Source organism: Zosterops lateralis (assembly GCF_965231275.1).
Source record: "Zosterops lateralis genome assembly, chromosome: 1".
NCBI classification, from domain to species: Eukaryota; Metazoa; Chordata; class Aves; order Passeriformes; family Zosteropidae; genus Zosterops; species Zosterops lateralis.
In genome coordinates this window covers 136,208,567-136,233,178 of record NC_139762.1, presented here as the reverse complement: position 1 = coordinate 136,233,178, position 24,612 = coordinate 136,208,567, and the positions used below count along the sequence as shown (strand labels likewise).

Here is a 24,612-nt window from a genome sequence, read left to right as displayed (position 1 = left end):
TGAATGAATTAATTTTATCTTGCAGTTTCCAAGATACGTGGCTCAAAACCCGAGCCACAGATTAGAATACTAAAAGCACCAATACACATATTTAATGAAAGTACACAATTTTCCAGGGAATAGAGCATGGAATTATATAGAACAAAAAGAAGGGACACAACAGGAGAATGTGAAGGCTACACCAAGCACCCATCTCAGCTGAGTAACCAGGTAGCCTTCAGTAGTATTCCTCAAAAATGAGCAGCTCCGTATCTCTCTGCTCCACACCAGAACATTTGTACTCACTCTATTTCCTGGGTGTTCACAAAGCCTTGTTTGCTTTGGGGTTTCCTTCCTGCAAACTCTGTTGTTGCTTTTTTTTTATTACAGATCTTCAAAGATTTGAGTAATTAAGAGGTATCACTAAATGTCATATTCAGGCTAAAATAAATTGGGATATTTCAATTCTCCTATGGAATGGAATCTAAGAAAAATGATCTTTCTGAACACTTTTCCACAATATGCAGTCTGAATATTCCCAAATTGGTTTAGTGCATTATATTCTTCAGGTTTTTTGAAATCTTAGAAATGTAGAAACTTATCACGGCCTTAAAAGTGGTAATTTCAATCTTTTGCCTTAACAGTATTCAAGACCCAACAGATCAAGTACTTTCAATAGAAACATAAATGTGTCTGCTGAAGAAGATCTCCCTTCACTATCATTTCTGGAGTTTTCCCCATCATTTTGTGGCACAAACCCCCAGCACACACACACACAAAAGCCATTTTATTTAATATACATAGTCCAGTATGTGGGATATGAAAATAAACTACTTTCCACAGAATATGAACAAATCATCCAGATGAAACGTGTATGTATTTATGACACAGGTTTACCATGCAGAGTACAATCCACTTTGTGGCATTTAATTAATAGGAGAAAATCATATTTACACCACGTCTAAACACCATTCTTGAAATATTGAATTCCTATTACAAATTCCCGCTTAGATTACACTTCACTTTCTTAACTTAAATAATGTCCAGTTCCATGTAGGCAACAAATCAATCTCAATTTCCAACAGTTCATTTTCCTAGTCTCTTTTCAAAATCTATCACAAGTTGGTGATAGGACACGCAAACTCCAGGTTACAAATCACAGGGAATTTAAGTATCCTGTAATATTTTATTTTTGCAAATATCATGAGCTCTCAGTCATGGATAACTTGCAAGCAAAAATACAAGTTAACTTACACATGCATTCTCTAGCAACCACTATTTAACTCAGCTTTATCTCAAACCATATATTAATGGAAAATAAAAATCTGTTTCAAATTAAACTTTCTGTGAGGAAATGTGGAGAAATTTCATTTTGGTGGCATATTAAATAAAAGGTTTAAGTTTCAATCAGATTTCTTTAAAAGAAGGTTCTGATTTCAGTAAGAAAATAAAAAAGAAGAAGTAAAAGGAAAAAAAGAAACCACCAGAAGTTGCTGGGATGCTGTGATAATTTAAGCTGAATTTTATCCAAATAGCACACAAGTTTGGTTAGGACAGAAGGATTAACACATTTAACACTTGCCAAGACTGCCACAACACTGAAACATCCTCCTGAATTAATTTCAGAACAGGTGCATCCCTACATTTCCAAGAACGATTCCAGCAAGATCCAGCTTGGAGAGGTCCGGTGACACAGACGGGTAGAGTCACCCACGGGCACAGGGACACTGCTGACAATTTTAACTGCACACTGTAATCACAGCAGCCACACAGAACTACAGAAGTTTCAGAAAGCCTTAACTCCTTCTGAGCCCTCAAGTGAAAACGTAAAAGGAAACTGAAAACCTTCTCAGAAGGAAGCAAGGGAAGCGACACAATCATGTTGACAATTCCTTTCTGTTTATTTGCAGTTAAATATTTTTTGTTTATATTACTGCTTAAAATCTCTAGCTGCAGAAAAAAATCTTAATTCCTTCGAGGAGGTCATAGATTTGTTTTCACTCTGTGCTCTGAATATTCATTAAAGATGCAGGGTAGCAATTTGTAATAAATTATATGATCATAAGCTGATAGACCTGAAGAAGTGGCACTGGCAGGCAATTAGGGAAATTCCTGAGATGGGAGAAAAAAAAAAAAAAAAAAACAACCACCAGCAGCAATCACAACTATTTTAAAGAACTTGGACATTATCACAGAATATAAAGGAAACGGCAAGTAATACTCAGATTTCAGAGTTTTTCCTGTTTGTTTGCAGCCTCAGTTATTCCCACTGATTGCCACCGAGCTGCAGCAAGGATAGGTACACAGGAAAACGGGACCTGAACTGAATACAAAGAGGAGATGAAAAGCGTCATCCTGATACTGTTAGTTCACAAAAATGTGTATCTTTGCCTCATCACAGATAAAGCATCACTCCAATTAGGAGCTGTGTATGCCCTGGAGTCAGATATGGAGAAAAACCTCAGCTATTGCCGAATTTCTGTGACAATAACCAAAAAAGCCTCTCTTATTCTTCCTGTCTTGGCAATTTTGGTCACTCACTTTTTCTTAATAAAAAAAAGTATTTAGATATAAACAATCTATTACCAAAAAACAGACAAACAGATATTCATCATCTCTTCACCTTAAAATTCATTTAACAGTAAACTTGAGTCAATCCATACTCCTTTCAATTTAGAATTCCCTAGAAAAAGCTCAGAATCTGGTGTTTAGGTTAAAAATTGAAATATCAAAACTCCACATTTGATATTCTCCATCGCTTCAGAGCAGCCACTCCAGATCCCAACCTACTCCCAAAGTACTAAATGCTGCAGAGAAACTCTAAACCTGGAGTGTCTGTTTTTCATTTAATTGCTTTCAAATCAGAGCCTGAACAAAACCCACAGACAAACCTGTAAGGAAATGCATTTGCACTAAACAGAGCATAACGTGCAAAACACTGTTTCAAACCTGCTGCTATTCTTAAAGATTTTCCCAATTCATAAAACAGCAGAAAAATGTAAACCAGAGAGCTGGTCATGCAGAGAGAGAAGTATGGAAAATTTCAGTTTATCCTGGATGATGATTTAAAATTCAAGGCTTATTTTTATTTTTAAGGGTTGGAAAAATAAAGCGCCTACCACAACTCCAAACAGGAAACCACACAAATGTAAAGGAATACATTTTCAAAACATAGGAACTAAATGAGCAAAATAATCTGTACCTTCCTTCAAAGGAGTGCAGCAAAGGGGGGGGAGGGGGGGGGGGAAGAAGGGGGAAAGAAAAGATCTTAGAGAAGCTGAGAAACTGCGCTGCTCCAGAGCCAGTCCAGCAGATTTCTTTAGGTTAGTCCAAGGCCAACTCTTCAGCCTGGCTGACAAAATTTTAATGAAGGGTTTCACTTTTCTGGAGATTTTAACCATTTGAGCACAAAGGATGAACAGCTCCTCATTCTGAATTTTTCAACTAACTCCTTCAAAAGAAAAAGCTTTTCTTGTCTTAGACACCAAGTTTGCAAAGGACGTTCTCCATTGTTTTCCCAATCCTGTAACCTGCAGGTTTTGGTGTCCAAAAGCAAGTTCCACTTCTATAAAATTCAGACTCTCCTGGGAAAGCACAGGGAGCAGTGGCTGAGCAGTCTCCTCTCTTTTCTGAGATACACAGAAAGACTTTCTAACTCTTCTGAAGGCAAATAAACCTTCAGTCACTGAGACAACTGCACAAAGTTTTTACTCTTTAGTTCTTTTTAGCAGGGACATGAGCCAGTTAAGAATCATAGAATTATCAATCCAAGATCACCAAATCCAACCTCTGACCAAATATCACCATGTCCACTAAACAGCACCACAAAATGCCACATCCAGTCATTTTTTGAACTCTTCCAGGGATGGTGACACCCCCAACTCCCTGGGCAGCCCCTTCCAACAATGCTTTCAGTGTAGAAATTTTTCCTAATACACACTGTGAGTGTTTTGAAATAGAGAGATTTTGTTGCTCTGAGGAAGGAAGGTAAAAATTAAGATACAAAATGAAAATGTACCACAGTCAGAATCATAGATGGACTTCTATGCCCATTTGATGTTCTTCTACATATCCTTAAAAAGCCTGATGGTCATAGTTTGATTTTCTTTCTGAGTAAGATGCAAGCCTGTGAGCTGAACAAATGAGGAAAAGAGAGCATGAGCTGAGCCTTACAGACTTTCACACGTTAGGCTGGTACAAGGTACTCAACAGATGGCAAGATTCCTGAAACAGCCAGCCAGGATTTTGTACATGGCAAAGCAACAGTGAGTAGAAAATACTACGAGAGATGAGAAGAGACAAAACCAAAACCAAAAAAAAAAAAAAAAAAAAAAAAAAAAAAAAAGAAAAGTTTCAAAGAGCTTATTGTATCATATTAACAAAAGATATTTCTAGACAAAGGTAGAGCTATGTCAGTGTTCCACAGGAGGGAAATCAATCACACAGACCTTGCTCTTCCTGATGTTCTTTGTGTATGGGAGACACTGCAGGAATCAGAACTGATCTGGGTCAATTCTCCTGTCATGGGACACCAGCAATCAGAAGTTATGGGCAAGCAGAGCTATTTCAGATTCCTGCTGTCAGGTTCTCCTTCTGGTATTATTTTCCAGATATTCCTCACTGGAGTGAGCTGGATATTGTGATAATTATATAACTACAATTATGGACATTAGAGAAATATCTATGAATTTTGTCCAGAATGCGTTGTTTTTTTTTTCCTCAAAGCAAAATTATTAAATTAAGTTCACCTGAATTTCTCCTCCCTTTCTCCTTCAGCCAGTATTCCCTAAATGTTTGTTCCCGGAATATAAAGACCCCTATTTATGCCTCCTTGTTCCCCAGGAGATTCAACACACACAACTAGGAGAGCCTGATGTGATAAACACACAGCTCAGCAGGACTTAGCCTGGCACTGCAGAGAGCAGAAAACATGCTTTGCACACAGTTATGTCACAAAATCTGATTTTCAGGGGTAAACAAGTTTCCCTGTATACAGTAAATAAAGAGAGAATATCCACAGGCTCATTGTGTTCCCTTTTCTATCAGGGACTTTTCAAAGCAAGTGGCTTTCACAATGGAAATGAGGTGAGCAGAGCTGCCACTACACAAATATTTGAGGATAAGATTGTTTGGGTTTTGGGGGGGGTTGAGGATTTTGACTCCACAGAAAGCAAAGGCAAAGTTACTCTTCAAAGTTATTAGTAAAATACAGGGTTGTAACTGCTCAGATCTGGGGAGAGCTATTGGGTTTCCTTAACTCACCTCTCCTAATTCGAACAACAGTCACTCCCAGGAGTATTCACTGAAGTAAGTGGAATAGAAGACGGTAATAAAATTATTTCTACTTTTATTAATTTTTCAGTTAAAAATCTAATGGTCACCCACAATTTCAACTCCATTCCATCCAGACTTGGAGATCATAACCCACACTTGGATACCAAGTACAAAGAACAGCTACAATTGAAACTATTTTACTTCTTTTGTGGTAGAAAATTTGTCGTGATGAAGTTCTGCCTTATAGTTGCATGACAGTACCACCACAAAGGAAATCCAAAAGGTCAGTTTCAAAACTGAAACATTAAAAGAAATGTTCATTATAATTCATAAAACTTTAAAACTTTACAGAAATGAAGCTTCAAGAGCAAAACCAGCACTTTGGGGGCAATCATCACTGAGCTGTATAATAGTGAAGGAAAAGCAGTGTCCTCCTTCCTTCACAATTTGACATTTCTGTCATACACAAAAGTTCTGAATAAAATTCTAAAAATAATTGGTCCCACATCATCTCATTTACAATAAGTAGAGAAAAACGATACCTAGGGCAGAAGGGCCTTTATGTGCTTTAAAACCCACTGGTTTTAAAATTGAAGGCAAGACGAATTAGAGCTAATGGTAAAATACACTTTTAAAAGGCTATTTCACCATTACAGGAACTGCTTGTAAGGATGGAGAAAGTTTTCTGCCACTGAAATATTTCCATAAAATTGGCCAAATTCCAAAATTGCCTGCTTCAACTCAGAGTTCTTGGCTTGATGCTGAAATCTCAGAGGTAAATTTATTAGGATCAGATTAGATGGATGATCAGTAGGAAGTTTTCCACCAAGGCTACAAGAATAGATTCCCAGTATCTGTTTAACATTCCATCTTTTTTATAATTCAGCTCATTTTCTCTCCATCTGTACCTATTCCCCTCATTATTCTAGCCTGGAGCACCTATAGCCTACAGGTGATTATTACCAGGCAAGCAGATAAACTCAGGGAGAGGATCTGGATTGCCAACAGCACTGCACTGACCAACAAGAGGAAGAAAAAAAAGAATGAAGAATAACATGGAAGAATCAAAACAAAAAGACACAGACAGCTGCCCACAGGGAACAAGTACCATGAAAGGGGCAAAATCCAGAAATGGCTTTTGGTAAAAGATCAAGGCAAAGAAAAGCTAATGTTGAAATTCCCCAGCTGTGAAGATCACAGGATTTCAGATGAATTTTTCATATTCTTAAGAAACAAGATTACACCACCTGTTTCTCATCCTCTTCAAGGGATGGAGCATTTGGGGGTTGACAATATTCCCAGCTGTACATCTTGAGTGATCTTGGGCAAGTCATTTATTCCTTGTTCTGGACTGTCAGCTGCTGCATCAAATGGCAGCAACAGTAATAATTGTCTATGACTTGCATTTAAGAATAATAAAAATATTAATTGCATTTGAACAGTGTCTAACCAAAAATGAGTGGAATTTCATGGAATTACTCGAGGAAGTTACTGAAATGGACTGCTCACCTTGCTGGGCATTTGATACAAAGATATAACATAGCTGAAAGTAAACTTGATAAAATTTAGACACATTAGCTACTGCCATGAAGCAATCTAGAAGCTTCCTTGCTCCAGAGATTAACTTTATTACAAAATATGCATTTTAATTGCTTCTTGTCATTTGTCTTTTTTCTCTTCTCACACTTATTTCAGCTAAACTAATAATGTTTTAAGAGCCCCAGGTTTAAAATTAGCAAGTCATTCTGAGTTCTCCACTCTTAGCAATCTGCAAAGTGTGATGTATTATGCTCACTGTATTTAATAACTACAGACAGCTGAAGCACATCAAGTCACTTAACAGCAATATTTATAGTAATACATGATCAAACCACACACCTCTAAGTGGTACAGCAAGTGCTCCACACAATAACAACATGCACCAGTGCAAAGGATCAATTTCCCAATGTAACATTCATAGTACTTTTGATCTTCTACTACCAGAGAATGTGCTTTTTGTTCCATTTAAACACAACCACATTAGGAATTTAATTTACTCCAAGATTACACCTACAGAACATCAGGTCTAAATGAATCATAGAGAAATACCTAAGAAAGTTACACTCTCTTTTGATCAACACCCTCAAATTCCTACACTTTCCCCTCTTTAAGTAACATTTTTTTCATCATGTTTTTCCCTCTCTCACATCATCAGTCACTGCAACACACAGCAAGATCAGCAATTTAATGACAACACAGGGAAACCAATTTCATCAAATGACTCAAAATATGAGCTGGATCTATATTAGCTAACACAATGTTAAAAGCTGCATTTATTTAAGTCTCAGAGTTTTTTCCTCTTAGTCTTACAAAGAATTTCCTCTCCTCTACTTCTGCTCATTTTAGATAATTTTCATTGCTTGGAAATTTTTTTTGAAGTCCATCTTGTCCTACTCCCCCTAACAGAGCCAGCCCCTGACTGATCAATGATAAATTTAACACATCATCATTCTTAATAGTAAATTAAAGAGCTTTAAATAGACTTGTAAAACAATTGAAATTTTCTTAAGTAATCCCTCTTCTGGACCATCTTACTAAAAACTTGCAATCTATGACACTTAAAATCTGGTTTACCCATAAACAGCAAACGTGGGATGATTCTCCAGTCACTCCCCTCAGTGAAACAAAGTTGGTAAAGCAGATTCTGAGGTGGCTTTTCAAAAATGCCTTGGCATCAATTAGAGCCATCAGAGTCTGCCCTTCCCATTTCTTCGGAGCAAAACTACCACACCTGACCTACTCTTCTGAAGTACTCACAGTGATAAATCACTGAACTTCATTCTCACATTACTGGGGAAGGCAGCTATTAAAAATGCCACTTTTAGCTAAACAGAACATTTGCAGTCTTTTCTTTTTTTTTAAGATGCTCTTTATCTCCTTGGCCAGCTGCCCAAAAATCAGAACAAAACTCCAAGCTTTATTATGATCTGCCTCTGTGACTGAGGAATTGAAAATAATTCAACACAACAATGTTATTTGAAATATTAAGAAACTGAACTTGCCTGCAGATTTATTTATTCTCAAACAGAGAAAAAACCTGGCACGCTGTTTATCACAGCCTGCAGTAAAGCTATTCTTCATTCCTTGTCAATGCATTGAGTTTTGTGGGTAAAAGACCATAGAAAATTAATAAATCAGTAAAATTTATGGAATTTCAAAAAACATTTCATCAAACATTTGGAAAGAAAACATTATCATATGCAGGATGAGCAATGTTAAGTAAAAATGCAGCACCAGGCTGAAACCAACTTCAGCAGCAGATGTCTGGATCTACAACACAAGCACTGTAAATGTACAAGGGTAAGAAACAAGTAAAGAGGGCACCTGAAATAAAGAGTGGTCTTTGATCCAAACCCTGTCTAACCTACCTCCTCTTTTCTCATTAAAAGAGGAAAACTGAACATGCAAAAACTTGCAAGTGCAAAATTAATGCATAAAACCCTGAAGGGATTCTGATTTTGTGACACCTGACCATGGGGCACACAGCAGGTTACATCCTGAGAGCTCCAGGGGCTCTCTGACCTCTGAAAGAACATTTGAAAGAAATTTATCGTCCGATGCAAGCAGAGCATTCACAAAAAACATCTCCATTTCTAATTATTCTTCACATTCCTTACAGAGCTAACTGGGCTTTCACCACCCTGTTTGTCCTGGGTTGCAGTGTAGGATGTATACAAAGTATTTATTCTATCACCATCTTCATGAACTGTTGGAACCACGTGGGGCAGTGTCTTCCCAGACCCCCTGCCTTTGGGATGTCTTCTGCTAATGGCCCATCAACGCCTTGCCCATGACTCACAGGTAACTCCCTGCAGGAGTTATCTCTGTTTAATGGGCCATCAAGGACCCACTTCACACTCCTCATCCCATTGTGAGATGTTCTGCCCAGGGGGAGGAGCCAAGCATTCTCACCTGGATATAAGCTGGGATTTGGGACAGTACAAGCAGCCCTTACCCACTGGATTCCCAGAGGACCAGAGCTACCAGACCTTTCTACAGGATCACTGCTTCAGGGAGACCACCTCATCTGGACTTCTTCCACCATCCTGCTCAGGTTGTATTCTGACTCTGTCAGTGGTCTTTTGTGTTATTGCATTTATTTTATTTTATTTTACTTTTTTACCTTTCTTCTTATTAAATTGTATTTCTGACTTGGAGCCTCTCACTTGTTTTGCTTTCAAACCACTATACTGTTCCAGATGTGTGTTCCAACCCTCCCTCCCTCCCTCCCTCCACGTCAAGTTTCCAGCTCAGCAGGTCTTCACATGAGCCCATCTTTATTATTTCTCCATTATTCTGACCCAGTCAACTTCCTCTTCTTTTCTCTCCTCACTTTCCATACAGCCAACACCATCCTACAAAAAAGCCAACCTCAGTATTAAGATTTTTTTCCTTTCTTATTACAATGTCATTATGGATGTGACCACCTCCAGCTGTTTGCATAAGCTCTGTTTATTGCGTTGGTGTCAGCTTTCATTTTTCTTTGTTCATTCTCAGACAAGAAAGAGATGAAGTGTGGTTTATACAGGAGATTGCACCTGCAGCTACTCCTGATGAGAGATTTGTTTGGGTATAAGCAGGATATCATCACTTGTTTCCTGAGTAGCAATGAGGAAAGTCCACAGAAACAGCACTTTTACCAGGCAGACAGTGAATCCACTCATTTTTTTTCTATTAGTACGCTACAAAATTTTTAATCCTTCTTTCATGTCAGCTAAGATGGGAAAAATAGCAGGTTCTACAACATATTGCATTGAAATTGCAGATGCTATTGGGATAATATTGAAAGTAAAATTCCAGACAAGCTGAATTAATTGAATTTATCCAAATCCAAGGGGTAGAAGGGTTTTTTCCACCCCTGGCTCTAGGGAATAGCTTTAGTAAAATATTTTCTTAGTATTCTGAATTACAGTCCTCTCTAGGGCATAGCAGACTGTTCCTTTCTTGAGAGAACAATTCACAGAAGAAGAGAGGAAGAGGAGTGGTAAGCAGAAATCGTGTGGAATACTCAACTATTTATAGAACTCAAAGGAAAGAAAGCATTGCTGAACTGATCAGGGAAGGAGATTTAAAAGCATTTAGACTCAGACTGCTCAAAAATTGCCAGCTTTCATCCAGATCCAGATCATAATCAAATTTTGCCAGACAGGTACCAACTGCCAAAAATCCATCTCTCCCTTGTTTTTGGGGCACAGCTCTATTTTTATAATCCACTTTATCTCAAAGAAAACTGCAAGTCTTGGCCAGGAAGGCAAGAAAAAACCACCTTGCTGACCTGGCAAAGGCTGATGCGGCTCACAGCTCTAATCTGAGCAGGGTTCAGGAAATATGAGTGTCTTTCTGGCACTCATATCACAAACTGTCAATTAAGAAAACTAAGATATGTATTATTTTGATAAAAATCAGATTTGGAAGTGAAAGAGCTTTGTTTATTTTTTATCTTCTACCATCTTGAAAGTTATTAGGGAAATAAGACATAGAAATATAAGACTTGACATGCTTAATACTGAGGGAGGACTCAGGGCCACAGAATTTACAAGCATAGTACTGAATTCCAAAATAGGACAGTGTGGAAGTACAACATCTAAACTGGACTATATATTTGTGCCTAAGATCTCATTCCTATACTCACATTTCTTCAGTGAAAAGGAATCTAAATTTCAGTTGTGTTCTGTAGACTCAACATCCACTCAACTTCAGCAGCACCCAAAATTATTTAAAAATCTAAAAAAAAAAAAATCCCACTTGTTCTGTTTAAGGGCTTAAACTTAGAATAGATAAAAGGCTTATGAATAAAAGGGGTTAGAGCTTAAAGTATCAACAATATAAAGTTTATCCCTATTAGCAGCGCACACTCACACAGAAGAGTAAAGCCTGAGAACTGAATAGAAAAAAATCCACTTAAGGCCTGTATCTCATCTTAATACACTGCTGAGTAAATCAAAAAAAGATACATTAAAGAAAGAGTGTTAAATTAAATTAGCTCTACATACTGTATTTTAACACTTCCTACCATTTACTGAGAGTGCAGGAACAGAGCAGTTTTATGAGAGTACTTAAACCTCTCCAGCTTCTGCAGCTGAATCTCCAGAATTACAGCTCACACTCAGGATGCAGAGGGAGATTCTCCTGAACAAACAAGTCTCAAAGCAAATAAAGAAGTCAGCCAAATCCCTTATAAATTATAAACCAGCCCTGTCTGCCAAACAACTGGCCAGTAAGCACTGGGTATGTTTAACAGCTTAAAACAAGGTTTTTAAAAACTCACAATATGCTTCCAAAGTTGTCATCATCCAGCTAAAAGAGTTCTCCATTTCAACTCTTCATTTGGGTCAGACTGATGTCTAAAGCTCAAGTCCATATGGAACATGGAATGAAGTGCCAGTGTGTCTCTTCCATCTGACAAGATCTAGACCACACCACATAACTTCAGCCTCCAATCATGAAAAGCAGTGCAGAATTGCCCAGGTTAAAACTGACACTGTGTTTGCTGGGAGATGATGACATCTGGTTAAATTTCTCGCTGCAGCTTTTGCACTAAGACACGGAATAGTTGAATATCTAAACACACTGCAGTGTTACTCAAGAAGTAACAGATTCAGCCTCAAAGCTGACATGCACACACCAATATCATCACAGCAATGGTGTAAGGACGAGTTACCCCAAGCAGGGTTAATTCATCCTTTCATGCAGGTGCACCCTGGAACAACCAAGAAGTTTAGACAAGGCTCAGCACAACAACCCAACACTGAACAGCGGAGAAGAGTATCTGAACATAATATTACAGCATGAGATTCTATTCAGCTTGAGGGTACAAGCAAGCTTTATGATGAGGTCATAAAGCAATTTTTACACTGAATTTATGAGCTCATTGTAACAGTCATTTCCAGAAGCCAGTGACTGGTTTATTAGGAGAGAGCCTGCAGCAAAATTGGAAACAGAGATTGCAGAGAAGCTTGACTGCAATATCCAAGACTGCACAAAAATTGTAAGGCAAACAAGTAGGGAGGGAAGGTTTAAGTATGAGGCTTATAAATATCTGAACAAGGACATTTCAGAATCAGCAACATGAGAAGCATTGATTTACATTCACTTTCATTTGCAGAAATTCACTTTTATTTGAAGATGAGCTTATGCACAGCATGCAGGATTGAAAAATAACCACTACCCCTCAATATTCACACCAGACACCTATTGTTAAATCATGAATAAGTGACAGCAGAGTGTTTTCACCACACATACAAATTGTTTAAGATCCATTTTGCCTCTTAACTTAAAAACTCCCACTTGCTTCTTACATTAGTCCTTGTCAAACCACTCTAATTGGCACAACAATAAACCAAATGTAACCCAAACTGCACCGTGAGGGACAAACAGCCCACAAACCCAGATATGTTCTGCTGCCACGGGGAGAAATTCAAGGATCTTTTAAGGAGGTTCTAGGGAACTCAAAAAGGTTCATAAATATCAAATATTTTGCAGCTCAGTATCAAAGGGAACCTTGGATCATCACTCAAGTGCAGATCCCAACTTGTTTCATTTCAGACAGAGATGTCTGAGCAAAACCATTTGACAATGAACATAATTCACGTACTCAAAGCCACCCAGTCTAAAACAGAGAAACTCAAATCCAAAACTACAGCAAATTCCCCAAAACTCAGCCAACACAGCACATTTTAATTGTATCTTTAAATGCTTAATTGACTGTAGTGTTTACAGTAACTCCCTGATTCTATGGTTTGGAATTTATCTGGCTTTCATTTTAAGCTACTGGTGGTTCCTATGCTGCTTCCTACTAAAGAGCAGTATGAAACCAGAAGTCACAAGCAGAAATCCACATTACCACAGAATGACTGCCTGAAGAGGCAAATACATCTCCCTAGTTATAGCAGGTCATTTTTTCTGGTCATTTACCCACTGCCTACTATGTCTGTCCATCTACATAGAGACTTAATTATGTGGATGTTCCAGTGAATCAAAAAACATTTCTAACAGAGTTCTAAATAGTTTTGAGCTGCACAAGCATTTTTAATCCAAGCAGACCCAATTATTGGTTTATAGTTGCTTAACTGGGACAAACTCCAGGCACACTATAGGTGCTGTACAGCAGTGATGCTCATCAGGCTCAGGACACAGAGATATTTACTCAGCCTTTGATGCTGCTGGAACGTGTATTCTCTACTCAACACAGTTTTGATCATCTGAATGGTTCTGCCATCACAAAATACCAATTAAATCAAAATTCATTCCATAAGCCTGGCAACAGGATCCAGCACGTGCCTTCCCACCACAGTTTTGCTATACATGTTAAAAACCAAGTCTCTGCTTTACAGACCTCCAACATCCTTCTAGTACTTTCACACAGATTATTTGGAACCTGCAACTTCTTGGTTACCAGGACAACTGACTGACAAGCAAAAAGTGCACCAAAATGCTTTTTTCTTCATGCACTTGGTGCACAGTTCTGCATTTCTAGATTTTTTAGTCCTATCTTGAAGTAAAACTCCCCTTGCCACTGTGACTGAGAAGTGTGTAGAATCAGTGTGTAGAATCAGACATTCTACACAAAGCCCTGAACTCAAAAATTAATGCTGGACATTTTATTCACTTAAATAGCAAATTATTACTTCAATCATGCTGATTTATATTTATAAACAATTGGGAAACATCTTGCTGTGTTATAAAACACAAAGGCTTTAGTAATTTTGCTAACACCTTTCCTATGCTGCAGTCATGTTTTCTGTGCTGCAGAATCAATTGATGATGAATTAGCAGTGATAATGGTCCAAAAGAAACACACTTGTAAATTAACAGTTTCACCTTTTTTCCCACTCAGACAGAATTGTAAATACTCACACTGTGAAGGAAGCAAATTCACAGGCAAAGCAAGTCATTGAGAACAGCAGAGCCTGTGTTTGCTTCTCAGCCAAAGACATGCAAAGCCAAGTGCTGCCATGTTCTAATTCCTGTCAGGATGAGCTGATACAGAACACGGATCTGTGCAGGGAATGTATCAAATACTGCACACAACACAACATTGACCAAAAGTTGGGAAGAGACCAATGAAGTGCTGCAGTCCATTATTTACAATCTTTCTTATTTTCATCTCAAATTATACCTTCTTCAAATCTGGCCATTATGAAGCTAAACTTATTTCATGCTCAAAACAGCAACATTACACCTTCAACAGGTAATATCTGCCAGAGAAGAGCAAAGAGCAGCTTTGGCCAAGCACAGTGCAGCTTCCACCTATACAACTGCTCTTCTACCCTGCTACTTTTATTTACTTTTCCTTTGACTCTCTCAACTATTCTGTTTTATTACTTGTATGAACACTACTAAAAAAAAAAAAAAAACAACTCACTGCAAGAAAGTGAAGAATTCACAGAGAAGCACTTTCCTACAGAGTAAATAGCAGGAGAAAGAACAGTGAGGTGAGCTGACAACTCCCCCAGTACACTACAGGGACAGCCAACTCTGCAATTTCCACTCTTAGCCTGATCTTTCTTCACCTTTTTTGTTTGTTGGCTCTAATACAACAATCCAAACACAGAACATTGAGTTGTGCTAAAGGAAACCAAAGGGAAATATTTATGAGCCAAGGAAACCTTTGCTTTTTAATCACACAACAAACCATAGCACAGTACAACAAAAAAATTACAGATTTTACTTATTTTGATGTTCTTACCTTGACATGACTGAAATCACCAACTTTGCTGCTTTCTTGGGGATTAAGAGGTTTGGTCTCCACTCTTGGTTTGACAACCTGCCGGAAAGGACTGGAGAGTGGGAGTCCACTGACACTGATTCCATCTGGAAAACAGAATAAATAGAATTACTTTTACTTGTCTAATGTTATGTTTTGTTCCAATTAATTTATGTCTGTATTACCAAAGTGAGAGAAAAGATACAAAAAGTGATATTAAACTTTTATACAAAAAAAACCCAAATAAAACACAAAGATTATTTCACTGTTTCTCTCAGGACACAAAAAATAATCAAACTTGAACACACTAAAATACTTGGTGAATATCATGGGGAAGGATGGCAACAGCATTTGAAATATCACAACAGAGATGTTAGAGTTAATAACATAAAATTAGTTTTAACATTTACAGTACTAAAGTAAAAATCAAAATTTGTGTTTTTCCACGAAATGTGACCCTATGAGCTCCTTAGGATCTTTAAATTAATTTCTGGTAAGAGGATTTCTTTTTTAAGGATATACTGTGGAAGATGACAGAAAATAGAGATGTGGTGTTTTGTACATCTATGACGCAAGAATAGATAAAATAATTTTATTCTCACTTATAAAAGAGGCAGAATGGAAACTTAAGGTTTCCATTGTAAGAGTCAACGAAAAAGCTTAAAAAATACCCTGAGAGGAATGTCCCCAGTCTGGTGTTCACAGGCACACACAGGATGACAACAAGATACAACAAAACAACAGTGTCTACTACTACCAACAATGGGCAGCTTGAAGGTAAATAAATGCAGTAAATAAATATTTGGGGCTCTCAACCCAACCAGGGCTACAATCTAAGCACAAACTTAAAGTGTGTGAAAATTGCTGCTGAATCAAAAGAGTTAAAACAAGAAAATTAAAATAATGAAGCCTTAACAAACAGTACAACTAGATTCACTATTTGTTATTATTTAGATTTAACATCCAATGAAGAGAAAGACTTTCTCTCTTGATGCTGTGCAGAGCAACTGCAATCCACAAACACCAACTAAATACAAGCAAAATCTCGTGTACAGCAGCAGAGACATACAGCTGAACACAGAGGAAACACCAAATTGTTACACAGAATCCAAACACATTTCCTAAATCGCTCCTATAAAATCTGGAATAGTTGAGGACACATTCCTCAAAAGAAGAAACCATAAGAACAAGATGGAACATGAAAGGGATTTTGTTTCATTGAACTTCACAGGTATCCAAATGAGAAAACAAACGGAATATTCCCATATTCCTTTACTTGCAATTCCCTTAACTAAATAATTCTAAAATGCACCTTAGCATTGAATAAATATTCTGTTCTATCTTCTCGGGGGAGAGCAGGACAGGAGGTGAGAGAATCCTGCCTGTGCAATGCAGCAGGACTGTGAATGAGACCAAATACAGAAATAAATACAGAACTACATTTGAGCACAGGCTTTGAAAGCCACTCTTTCAAAATGAAAATTACAAGTTTTAATTGAGGAAAAATATTCTTCTCCAACTGATGAATGATTTTCACTAGTTCTATATTTAGAACAAAAACTGACACTGACTGGTGCATAAAATTGCAAATGAAAACATTAAAAGAACCCATCAGTATGAAAACCTGCATGGCATTAGTCAGATTTTCCACTTTTTAAATGGCATGAGCTGTATTTCTTTGAGAGAAGAACAGATAATACCTAAAACAACATCACAGAGATACAACTAATGCCTTTCTTAATTATTTTATCCTTTAAAATCCCATTTTATTTTCTATCGTGAGAGAGAGGGAAGAAAAGATAATAGTTTAAACATTTTCCCTGGAAAGAAGAGATTTTTGACTCTAATTTGTATCTGGAAAAGGAGGTTTTGTAGCAAAGGAGACACCAGGATGAAAGGGAAGTCCAAGGTAACTTGGTAGTGGTTGAACTTTCTGTCTCAAGTCTGTGGCACTCTCACAGAACCATTGCCAGACACTTTGTTATGTTGCAAATGACTCAGCCCTTCACAGCCTGGACTGCTCAAGGCAACTTCTTTGCCAGAGGACCAAAAAAATCATTTTCTACCACAAACCATTTTTTAAAAAAATTATTTTGTTTTTTCTGTTCTTTGATCAGGCAGCAGTGGGGGGAAAGACCTTGCCCAGCTCCTCTGCAATGGATTAAAAAGTCAGGATGGGGGAAATCCTGTTAAAAACCTTGGTAAGGCTGCAGAACTTAATGATGGCAGGGGAAAACAGTGAGCATCAATGAAGCAGCTCTCCAGAAGTTTTACATTATTGATACTTACATTTTTTGAGATTTCATACATTTTATTTTCTCTCATGAAGTTTTGAGAGATGAAGATGCTAAATCCTCCAGAGTTTTCTTTTGTCAATCCCCTGTCAAACATCCTGAGCAGCCTTGTACTATAAAAAGAATAATTGTCTTTCAACTCTGTCCAGAAATTTTCCTAATTTCAACAATCCACACTGAGTATTTCCACGGTAACAGCATATGACCAACACTTTTTCCATGGTAACTGCAGAAACACAGCAGAAACACAGCTTGCCTTTCCAACATCCCAGTCACTGCTGTCACAACAGAGCGAAATCTCTCACCAGCATTTCCTCTCTCCTACCAAATGTTAAGTAAATTGACAATTTAACTTCATTAGCCACTTTCCCAGCACATTGCACAGAAGAATCCCACAAAATTTCTTACTTGAATGAAGGAAAGTCCATTCAGGGAGTTAAACCTATAGATTTATGATGTGGTAACTGAGCACAGAAGGAAGAGGTGGCACGGGACAGCTCCTGTACAAGGATCACCGGCCTGATCCAGAGGACAAAAATGGAACCACTTTTCAACAGGCATATCACAGCTACAGAGGTCTCAAACTCCACAGAAGGGAAACACCTAAAAACTGTCCCACTGACACAGGACACGAGCGAGGTTTGGATCCTGAGGCAGTGTCCAGGCAATCCGATGTCACACGAGATGGAAACAGTGGGAGGTTTTAGGCTGAAGTGCTGCTTCTTTCCAGGAGGATTTCATACAATCCAACAGCTGTGCAGATCTGCTTCCTGCAGCTTCCTGAACAGCAGCACAGGGACCCTGAGAGGGGCAGGAGGAGAAGGAATCCCAGAATCATTCAGGTTGGAAAAGGCCACAGACATCATTGAGTCCAACCTGTGACTGGATACCACCACCTCAATCAGACCAGAGCTCTGAGTGCCACATCCAGCTTTTTCTGAAACACCTCCAGGGATGGAGACTCCACCACCACCCTGGACAGCCCATTCCAGGGAGGGCCAGGAGGGGCTGCTGGCCTGGTGCAGGATCCCCTCCTGCAGCTCAGGGATGTTTCTGGGGAGATTCTGCTCCTCTGCTCTGCTCTGGGGAGATCCTCCATGGAGTGTTTTGTCCAGCTCTGGGGCTCCCGACATCAAAAGGAGGAGCTGCTGGACCAATTCCAAAGGAGGCATCAAAGATGATCAAAGAGCTGGGACACCTCTGCTCTGGAGACAGGCTGGGAAAGCTGGAGCTTTGCAGCCTGGAGAAGAGAAGGCTCTGGAGAAAACTTAGAGTCCCTTCCAGGGTCTAAAAGGGTTCCAAGAGAACTGGACAGGGACTTTTTGCAAAGCCATGGAGTGACAGGATAAGGAGGGGTGGCATAAACTGACAAGGAGAAATTCTTTACCCAGAGGGTAGTGAGGCTCTGGCACAGGCTGCCCAGAGAAGCTGTGGCAGCCCCATCCCTGGAAGTGTCCAAGGAGAGGTTGGATGGGGCTTTAAGCCACCTGGGACAGTGGAAGGTGTCCCTGCCCATGGCAGGGAGCTGGAATGAGATGACCTTTAAGCTCCCTTCCAATCCAAAGCATTCTATGATGCTATGTCATAGAATCATGGAGTCTTTGGGAAGTACACAGCTTGATCATAACATATGGAAACTAAATGCCACCTCAATCCACTTGTTTATTTTGTCTACCCTTGCCTGATTGAAGTTTCCAAACAAAAACCTCTTGGGAAGCAACATGTCCTAAGAACACAATAACAGCTTTAAAGTACTTTAAACATGTGGAAAAATAGAAAAAAAGACTGGAGACAGGAGGCAGACTCTGCGTGCTGAACTTGAACGCCATTTTTTTTCTCCCCCTAGAAAAAGAGAACTGTTTGTAGAATTTCTATTGTGTGTAGAATTCTAGAAACTTGCTGTGTGCAGCAACAAAGAGCAGTATAACACCAGAATAACAGAGTTTGAGGCAATATCATCCACCCTTCACACTCCAGGTGGGCACTGAGATGCAGCTCCTTCCCCCTCTCAAAAATCTGCTCAGGACCATCACAGGAGGGAGCCTAGGCAGCAGCACTCCAGGCAAAGTTCCTAGGAATGCAGCAGCTCTCTGGCTCCCAGGAGCAGGGCACAGCCAACATGGACCAGACTTGAGCTCTTCCTTGAAATCCCATTACCTTTGAAGACAATAATTACAATAACAAATGCACTGTAAGCAAGGATTTACATCCTGAGGTTGTTGAACTGAACTAAAATTGGAAGATAAATTTACAGTAAGGGTGAATGCAATGAAGGAGAAGAAATGAAGTGTAAAGAAGTTCATAATAAACACTAGAGATTATGTATGCAGATTACATTAGACACTAAAATAAAGTGCCTCGGCAAGGGAACAGCGTAACAGGATGGCAGGTTTATTTGACCTATATGTGCCAATAATCAATTTATTGTTATTTGCCTCGTGTCTGTCTTAGCTATTTACATTGTAAAGATTCGAGGTCTGAAACACCAGCTCTTTGTGTATTTGTGCAGTGGCTGCTACAACTGGTATAGGCTGAAGTACTATGGCACTTATAGACTGTTCAAAAAATCCCACCCCATACTAGTCAAATCATGAGATGAGATGATTTATCTGGTTTAAAGTGCAGTGGGAAGAGAAAAGGGCACCTTTTCTTCCATAAGTACTAAAGCTGGAATTCAAGAAGAATTCTGTAGTTCTCAAAAAAATTAAGAATATTTCTTAAAGGTTCAGAGTGATGAATTTATGGAGGACACAGAAGTATTTGTATTTAAAAACAAAAATTTGTTTTAACAGTACAATCAAACTGACATCTTCAAACTGCAGAGACAAAAAAAATAAAAATTAAAAACACCACAGCTTCTTAGAAATGAAGTCACTTCAAAAGAATACTCAGAATTATTAAATGTCATAAAGGCTACCAAGCACAATAAGACAGAAATGATAACACTGAGACATCTCTGAGAACCCCATCACCATCATCAGTGATACCATTATCCTAATAGAGTCCTCCAGACTGCTTAGGTTCTTGGAAGAACTGACAAGAGAACATCTAAATTCCAAACCAGGTATCAATCATTCCAAAAAAAAAAAAAAAAAAAAAAAAAAAAAAAAAAAAAAAAAAAAAGCTTTGTCTATACACTATGTAAGCTCAGGGACATTTTGAAGTAGATAAAATCTGGCCATTAAAGCAGAAAATAACAAAGGGAGTATGAAAAATACACTGGTCTTGCATACCAATGTTAAAAATATTTAAGATTAGTGCTTCTAGAAATATGCTATTATTTCTCTGCAACCTTTTCCCCCCTAGAGAAGGGGAGGAGAGACTTAAGGCACAGATTTGCTTCTCTCTCAACATGTAATTAATTAGTTCCTTTGATGAGTTTATGAATTTAAATATTCTCACACTTGTCTTTAGGTTCCCTATACAGGGAATAAATGAACATTAACATTCTACATAATGAAGTACTCACTGTAAATTAATTCATTAACTTTGCAAAACACTGTCCCCATGTAACAGGAGCTTTTTTAAAGCCTCAAACAAATCACCATGCACAATACAATCCAGGAAGATCAGCTATTGTTCTTACCCCATTTAGTGCCAGGGAAATGCTGAATTTCAGAAATTGCAGTATAATAGCTGGAAAGAGGAATTCATTATGCTCATAATGTGAATACCCTGTTGACCTTTTTAGTCAACTTAACAGGTAACAGAGCTCTATCTCATTGCTTCAGCTCCTTGCAGCTGGCTGTACCAAGCAGACTGAGCACTTCCCCCTGCCTCAACCTGTGTAACAACCAGAATCAAATTAAATACTGATCTTCCCAGCGAGAGGAGGAACCCTGAACCATCCAGCTGAGGGACAAGGGACCCAAAATTTCACTAAGATTTGTAGCAAACATGGATCTCCCTGCATGGATCTCCCACATCTTGGTCAACTGGCTTTAAGACAGGGAATCACAGAATTGTTAAGGTGGGAAAAAAACCTCCAAGATCATCATTGTTTAACTCTTAGCCCAGCACCACCATCATGTTCACCACTTAACCATTGTCCCCAAGTGCCACACATTTTTTGGAATGCTTTCAGGGCTGGTGATTCCACCACCACCCTGGGCAGCCTGTTACAATGTTTTCCAACCCTTTCAGTGAGGAAATGTTTCCTAACATCCAATCTAAACATCCTCTGGTGGAACTTTGAGCCCATTTCCTCTCATCCTGTCTTTTGTTACCTGGGAGAAAAGACCAACACCCGATAGGATGTCAAAATCCAGCATAAATAAATGGGGGAAAACAATGCTAAACTTATACATGCAGTAAGAGGCTCTCAGCATATCATTTCTGTTGAGAAAAAAGATCACAGAGTTGTGGCTCACATTCATGAATCTCCCAAATAAATGTTCAGCAACAGCCAAAAAAGCAAATAATAAACTGTGCATTACCCCATGATTGTAAGGAGAGCAATACAAAACAAAATAAAGAGCACCATTAGGTCATTACATGAATACAGAGATCACTTTTCTAGCAGTGTGTACAGCCTCCCTCAAAGAGACAGAACAGAGAGTTCAAAAGGGACAAGGCTGACATGTGGAACAGTTCCCATAACAGGGACAACTAAGCCCTCCAGAGTCAGAAATCCCCAGTCTGCAGTGACAATACCCTGGGAAAATGCACCAAATCACTGCAGGAACCATGTTTAGAAGATGTCCTGTTACCTCTCTCATGCAATAAAACAACCTGGGAGCACAAGGACACCAGTAAGTGCAAAGCTGCTAAAAATTAATTTAGCTGTGACTCTTCTTGCCCCGGCATGTTGTGAAGTGCTGACAGGAAGAATGAAGAATTTTAGGAAGGAGAAACCCACTAAGAATGAGTAAAAGTGCCAAGAACCAGAGAAACCGTATTCAGCCCTGGAAGCTCCTAAGCTAACAACAGCTGGAGGCCAAAAGCCTAGAGGAAAACATAACTATGTGCACAATTTTTCCTGTATTGTCCCACTGGAATCTGGTTTTAGCCACTGTCACAATCAGGACACTGTCTGGATGGTCACTGATCTGATCCTGTACAGCCACTCGTAGTTTTGCTTCCTTTAATCTGGAAAAACACCCAACATTTTTCTCTGAGACAGCATAGCATCAACAGAGGTCAGCAATTCACACTGATAACTTGGTTTACTCTCCAATTGGATAAATGTGTATCATCAGAAACATCAGTAATTTATCCCTTCTGCACCATGTCCTGATTGCAAACTGCAAAAGGAAACAATTCCAGCAGCAAATGAGAAGACATGAAAGTAAAAATTACCCAACTAAAGACATTATTTTTAAGAGACAAAAGTATTTTGATCATCACTGTAAATGTGGTTGGTTTTCAAAAGAAAAAGCTACCACAGCTAGCCTATGACTAAAAGTCATGTCATAGTTGCCATTGATTTTTCTAGCTCTTTACTGTTCTTCCCATCAGGCTCTTACCTCCTCTTTGGAAAGATTAACATTTGTAAAATTAAAAGTAACACATAAAAAATAAAGTAGCAACTAAATTTTCAATACACTTAGAATCCCTAATAACACTTTCAAATGACACAGAGTACACAGCACCCACAGACACCAAAGTTCCAACAAAGCATTAATGGATCCTACTTCTTTATCATCACTGAGTGAGGGAAGGCTGAATTGCTTCAGCTACACAACCTTTTGGAGAAACAGGAGGTAACAGTAGGGTAAAAATGGTGTTCAAAGATTTTGTTCATCTGTGGTCACATAAAAACTGGATACAGGTGAACAGAGGCAAAAATCCAAATCCCAAATCCCACAACTGTTCAGCTGTGTCCATTTTCACCTCCTATAGAACACTTTACGGTTTATGTTAATTCATTGGAGAAGCTCCTAGACAAGGTGCAGCTTCAGAGCTTTTTGGACACTGGGCAAATGAAGGAAATCTCATATATGTGTGTGCATATACATATGTACATATAAACTAGGAAATTTCACTTGCTGTCAAGGGGCATTTCTCAAAGTCCCAGTTCCCTTGCACCCTGTCAGGATGTGCTCTTCCTTCACTATCAGCATTTTCAACAAGGTCTAAATTGAACTTTAGTGTAGCAACACTGTAAGGTTTAAGTCCTAAAATATTTTTAAAGTATCTTTATATTTTACATTAGGGAGGTTTCAAAACAAAAATCTTTCAATCATTACTAACAACTACTATAATTTTTGTCTAAATGCATTTGCAAGGTAACTCAGAAATCATTCCTATTCAACCTGAATAAGCTCTGCATGTAATTTTGTTGTACTTTCCTGCACTGAAAGATCACTTATAATAGTAATGCATACCTGCAAGTGGATCCTGGGAAAAAATCCAAATAACAGAAAGTTTTTAATACATGAATATCTTGTTTTGTCACGGTAATTTAATCAGTGTAAACATATCAGACAAACGAAAAAACACAGAGTAGAGTAATTACTCCAGAAAGACTGTGTGTTTATTATAAAAAGGAAGTCATTATTACAAGTGTCTGGTACTTGTAATTCCAAATATTTCTAATAGAAGCAAACATTGCGGCTTCCTTTTATTCAAAGTAAGTTTAAACACATGGCACTTTCTCTGCAGTACAAAAGGAGGATTACACCTTAAATTTCAGTTTGTCACTTTAGGCAAAACTGCACTCAGCAATCATTCAGAATTTTGCAATCCTGGATAATTACATAATTCTCAAGGCTTTTTTTTTTTTTTTTCTTTAAACTCCACTTGTGTTTGTGAATTACTTTTTTCACCTTCATAAGGTAAGGTACAAGGAGATACCTCAAAAACACTGTCACAAAATATTTTTAAAAGACAGCAGGGCACGATCTCATGATGGGAAAGCTGGGCCAGACTCTCATGGCCACAGCTGTCTCAAAAATTCACCCTTCAATCTGCAGAGCTCAGCCAAGGCTTGTCTTTGCTTTACAAGACACAAATAAACAAGCAGCCACATCACAAATCTATTTAATGCAAATGGCACAGCAACTAGAAAAGTGTTTCCAGCAGCACACACAGCCCTCCTAAAGCAAGGAGAAATGAAAAACTCACCATCACTGAGATCCTGCAGAAGGTTTTCTTGGCAAGAAAAGTCCAGCTTCACTTTAATGTTTACAATAAATGTTGCAATCTTTCCAGGTTTTAGAGGAAACTGGCAGAGGGTGTCTTCTAGATTCCAAGTCAAGAAATCTCCATACAGCTTCTCTGTATCAAAATAAGTAAATATTTCATAAGCACAAGCCCTGCATTAAGGAAGTTTCAGTTTTGAACTGCTGTAGAGAGTACTAACCAATTCGTCATGTCCCG

General features: G+C 38.5%; 1 protein-coding gene and 1 long non-coding RNA gene across 4 annotated transcripts in view; one reads left to right on the top strand and one right to left on the bottom strand.

Moving 5' to 3' along the window:
* The window catches only part of LOC310908495, a 199,142-nt gene that overhangs the window by 86,872 nt on the left and 87,658 nt on the right, over positions 1-24,612 (top strand). The window lies entirely within an intron of this gene.
* TRAPPC9 (trafficking protein particle complex subunit 9) overlaps positions 1-24,612 on the bottom strand; it is a 457,546-nt gene that overhangs the window by 362,661 nt on the left and 70,273 nt on the right. For all 3 annotated transcript variants that reach the window (XM_083859528.1, XM_083859527.1, XM_083859529.1), the window contains 2 exons: positions 24,358-24,510; positions 14,981-15,105 (listed from right to left, as the gene is read on the bottom strand). In XM_083859528.1, the coding sequence (XP_083715654.1) occupies positions 14,981-15,105; positions 24,358-24,510 (278 nt within the window). The remainder of the gene's footprint in view (positions 1-14,980; positions 15,106-24,357; positions 24,511-24,612) is intronic.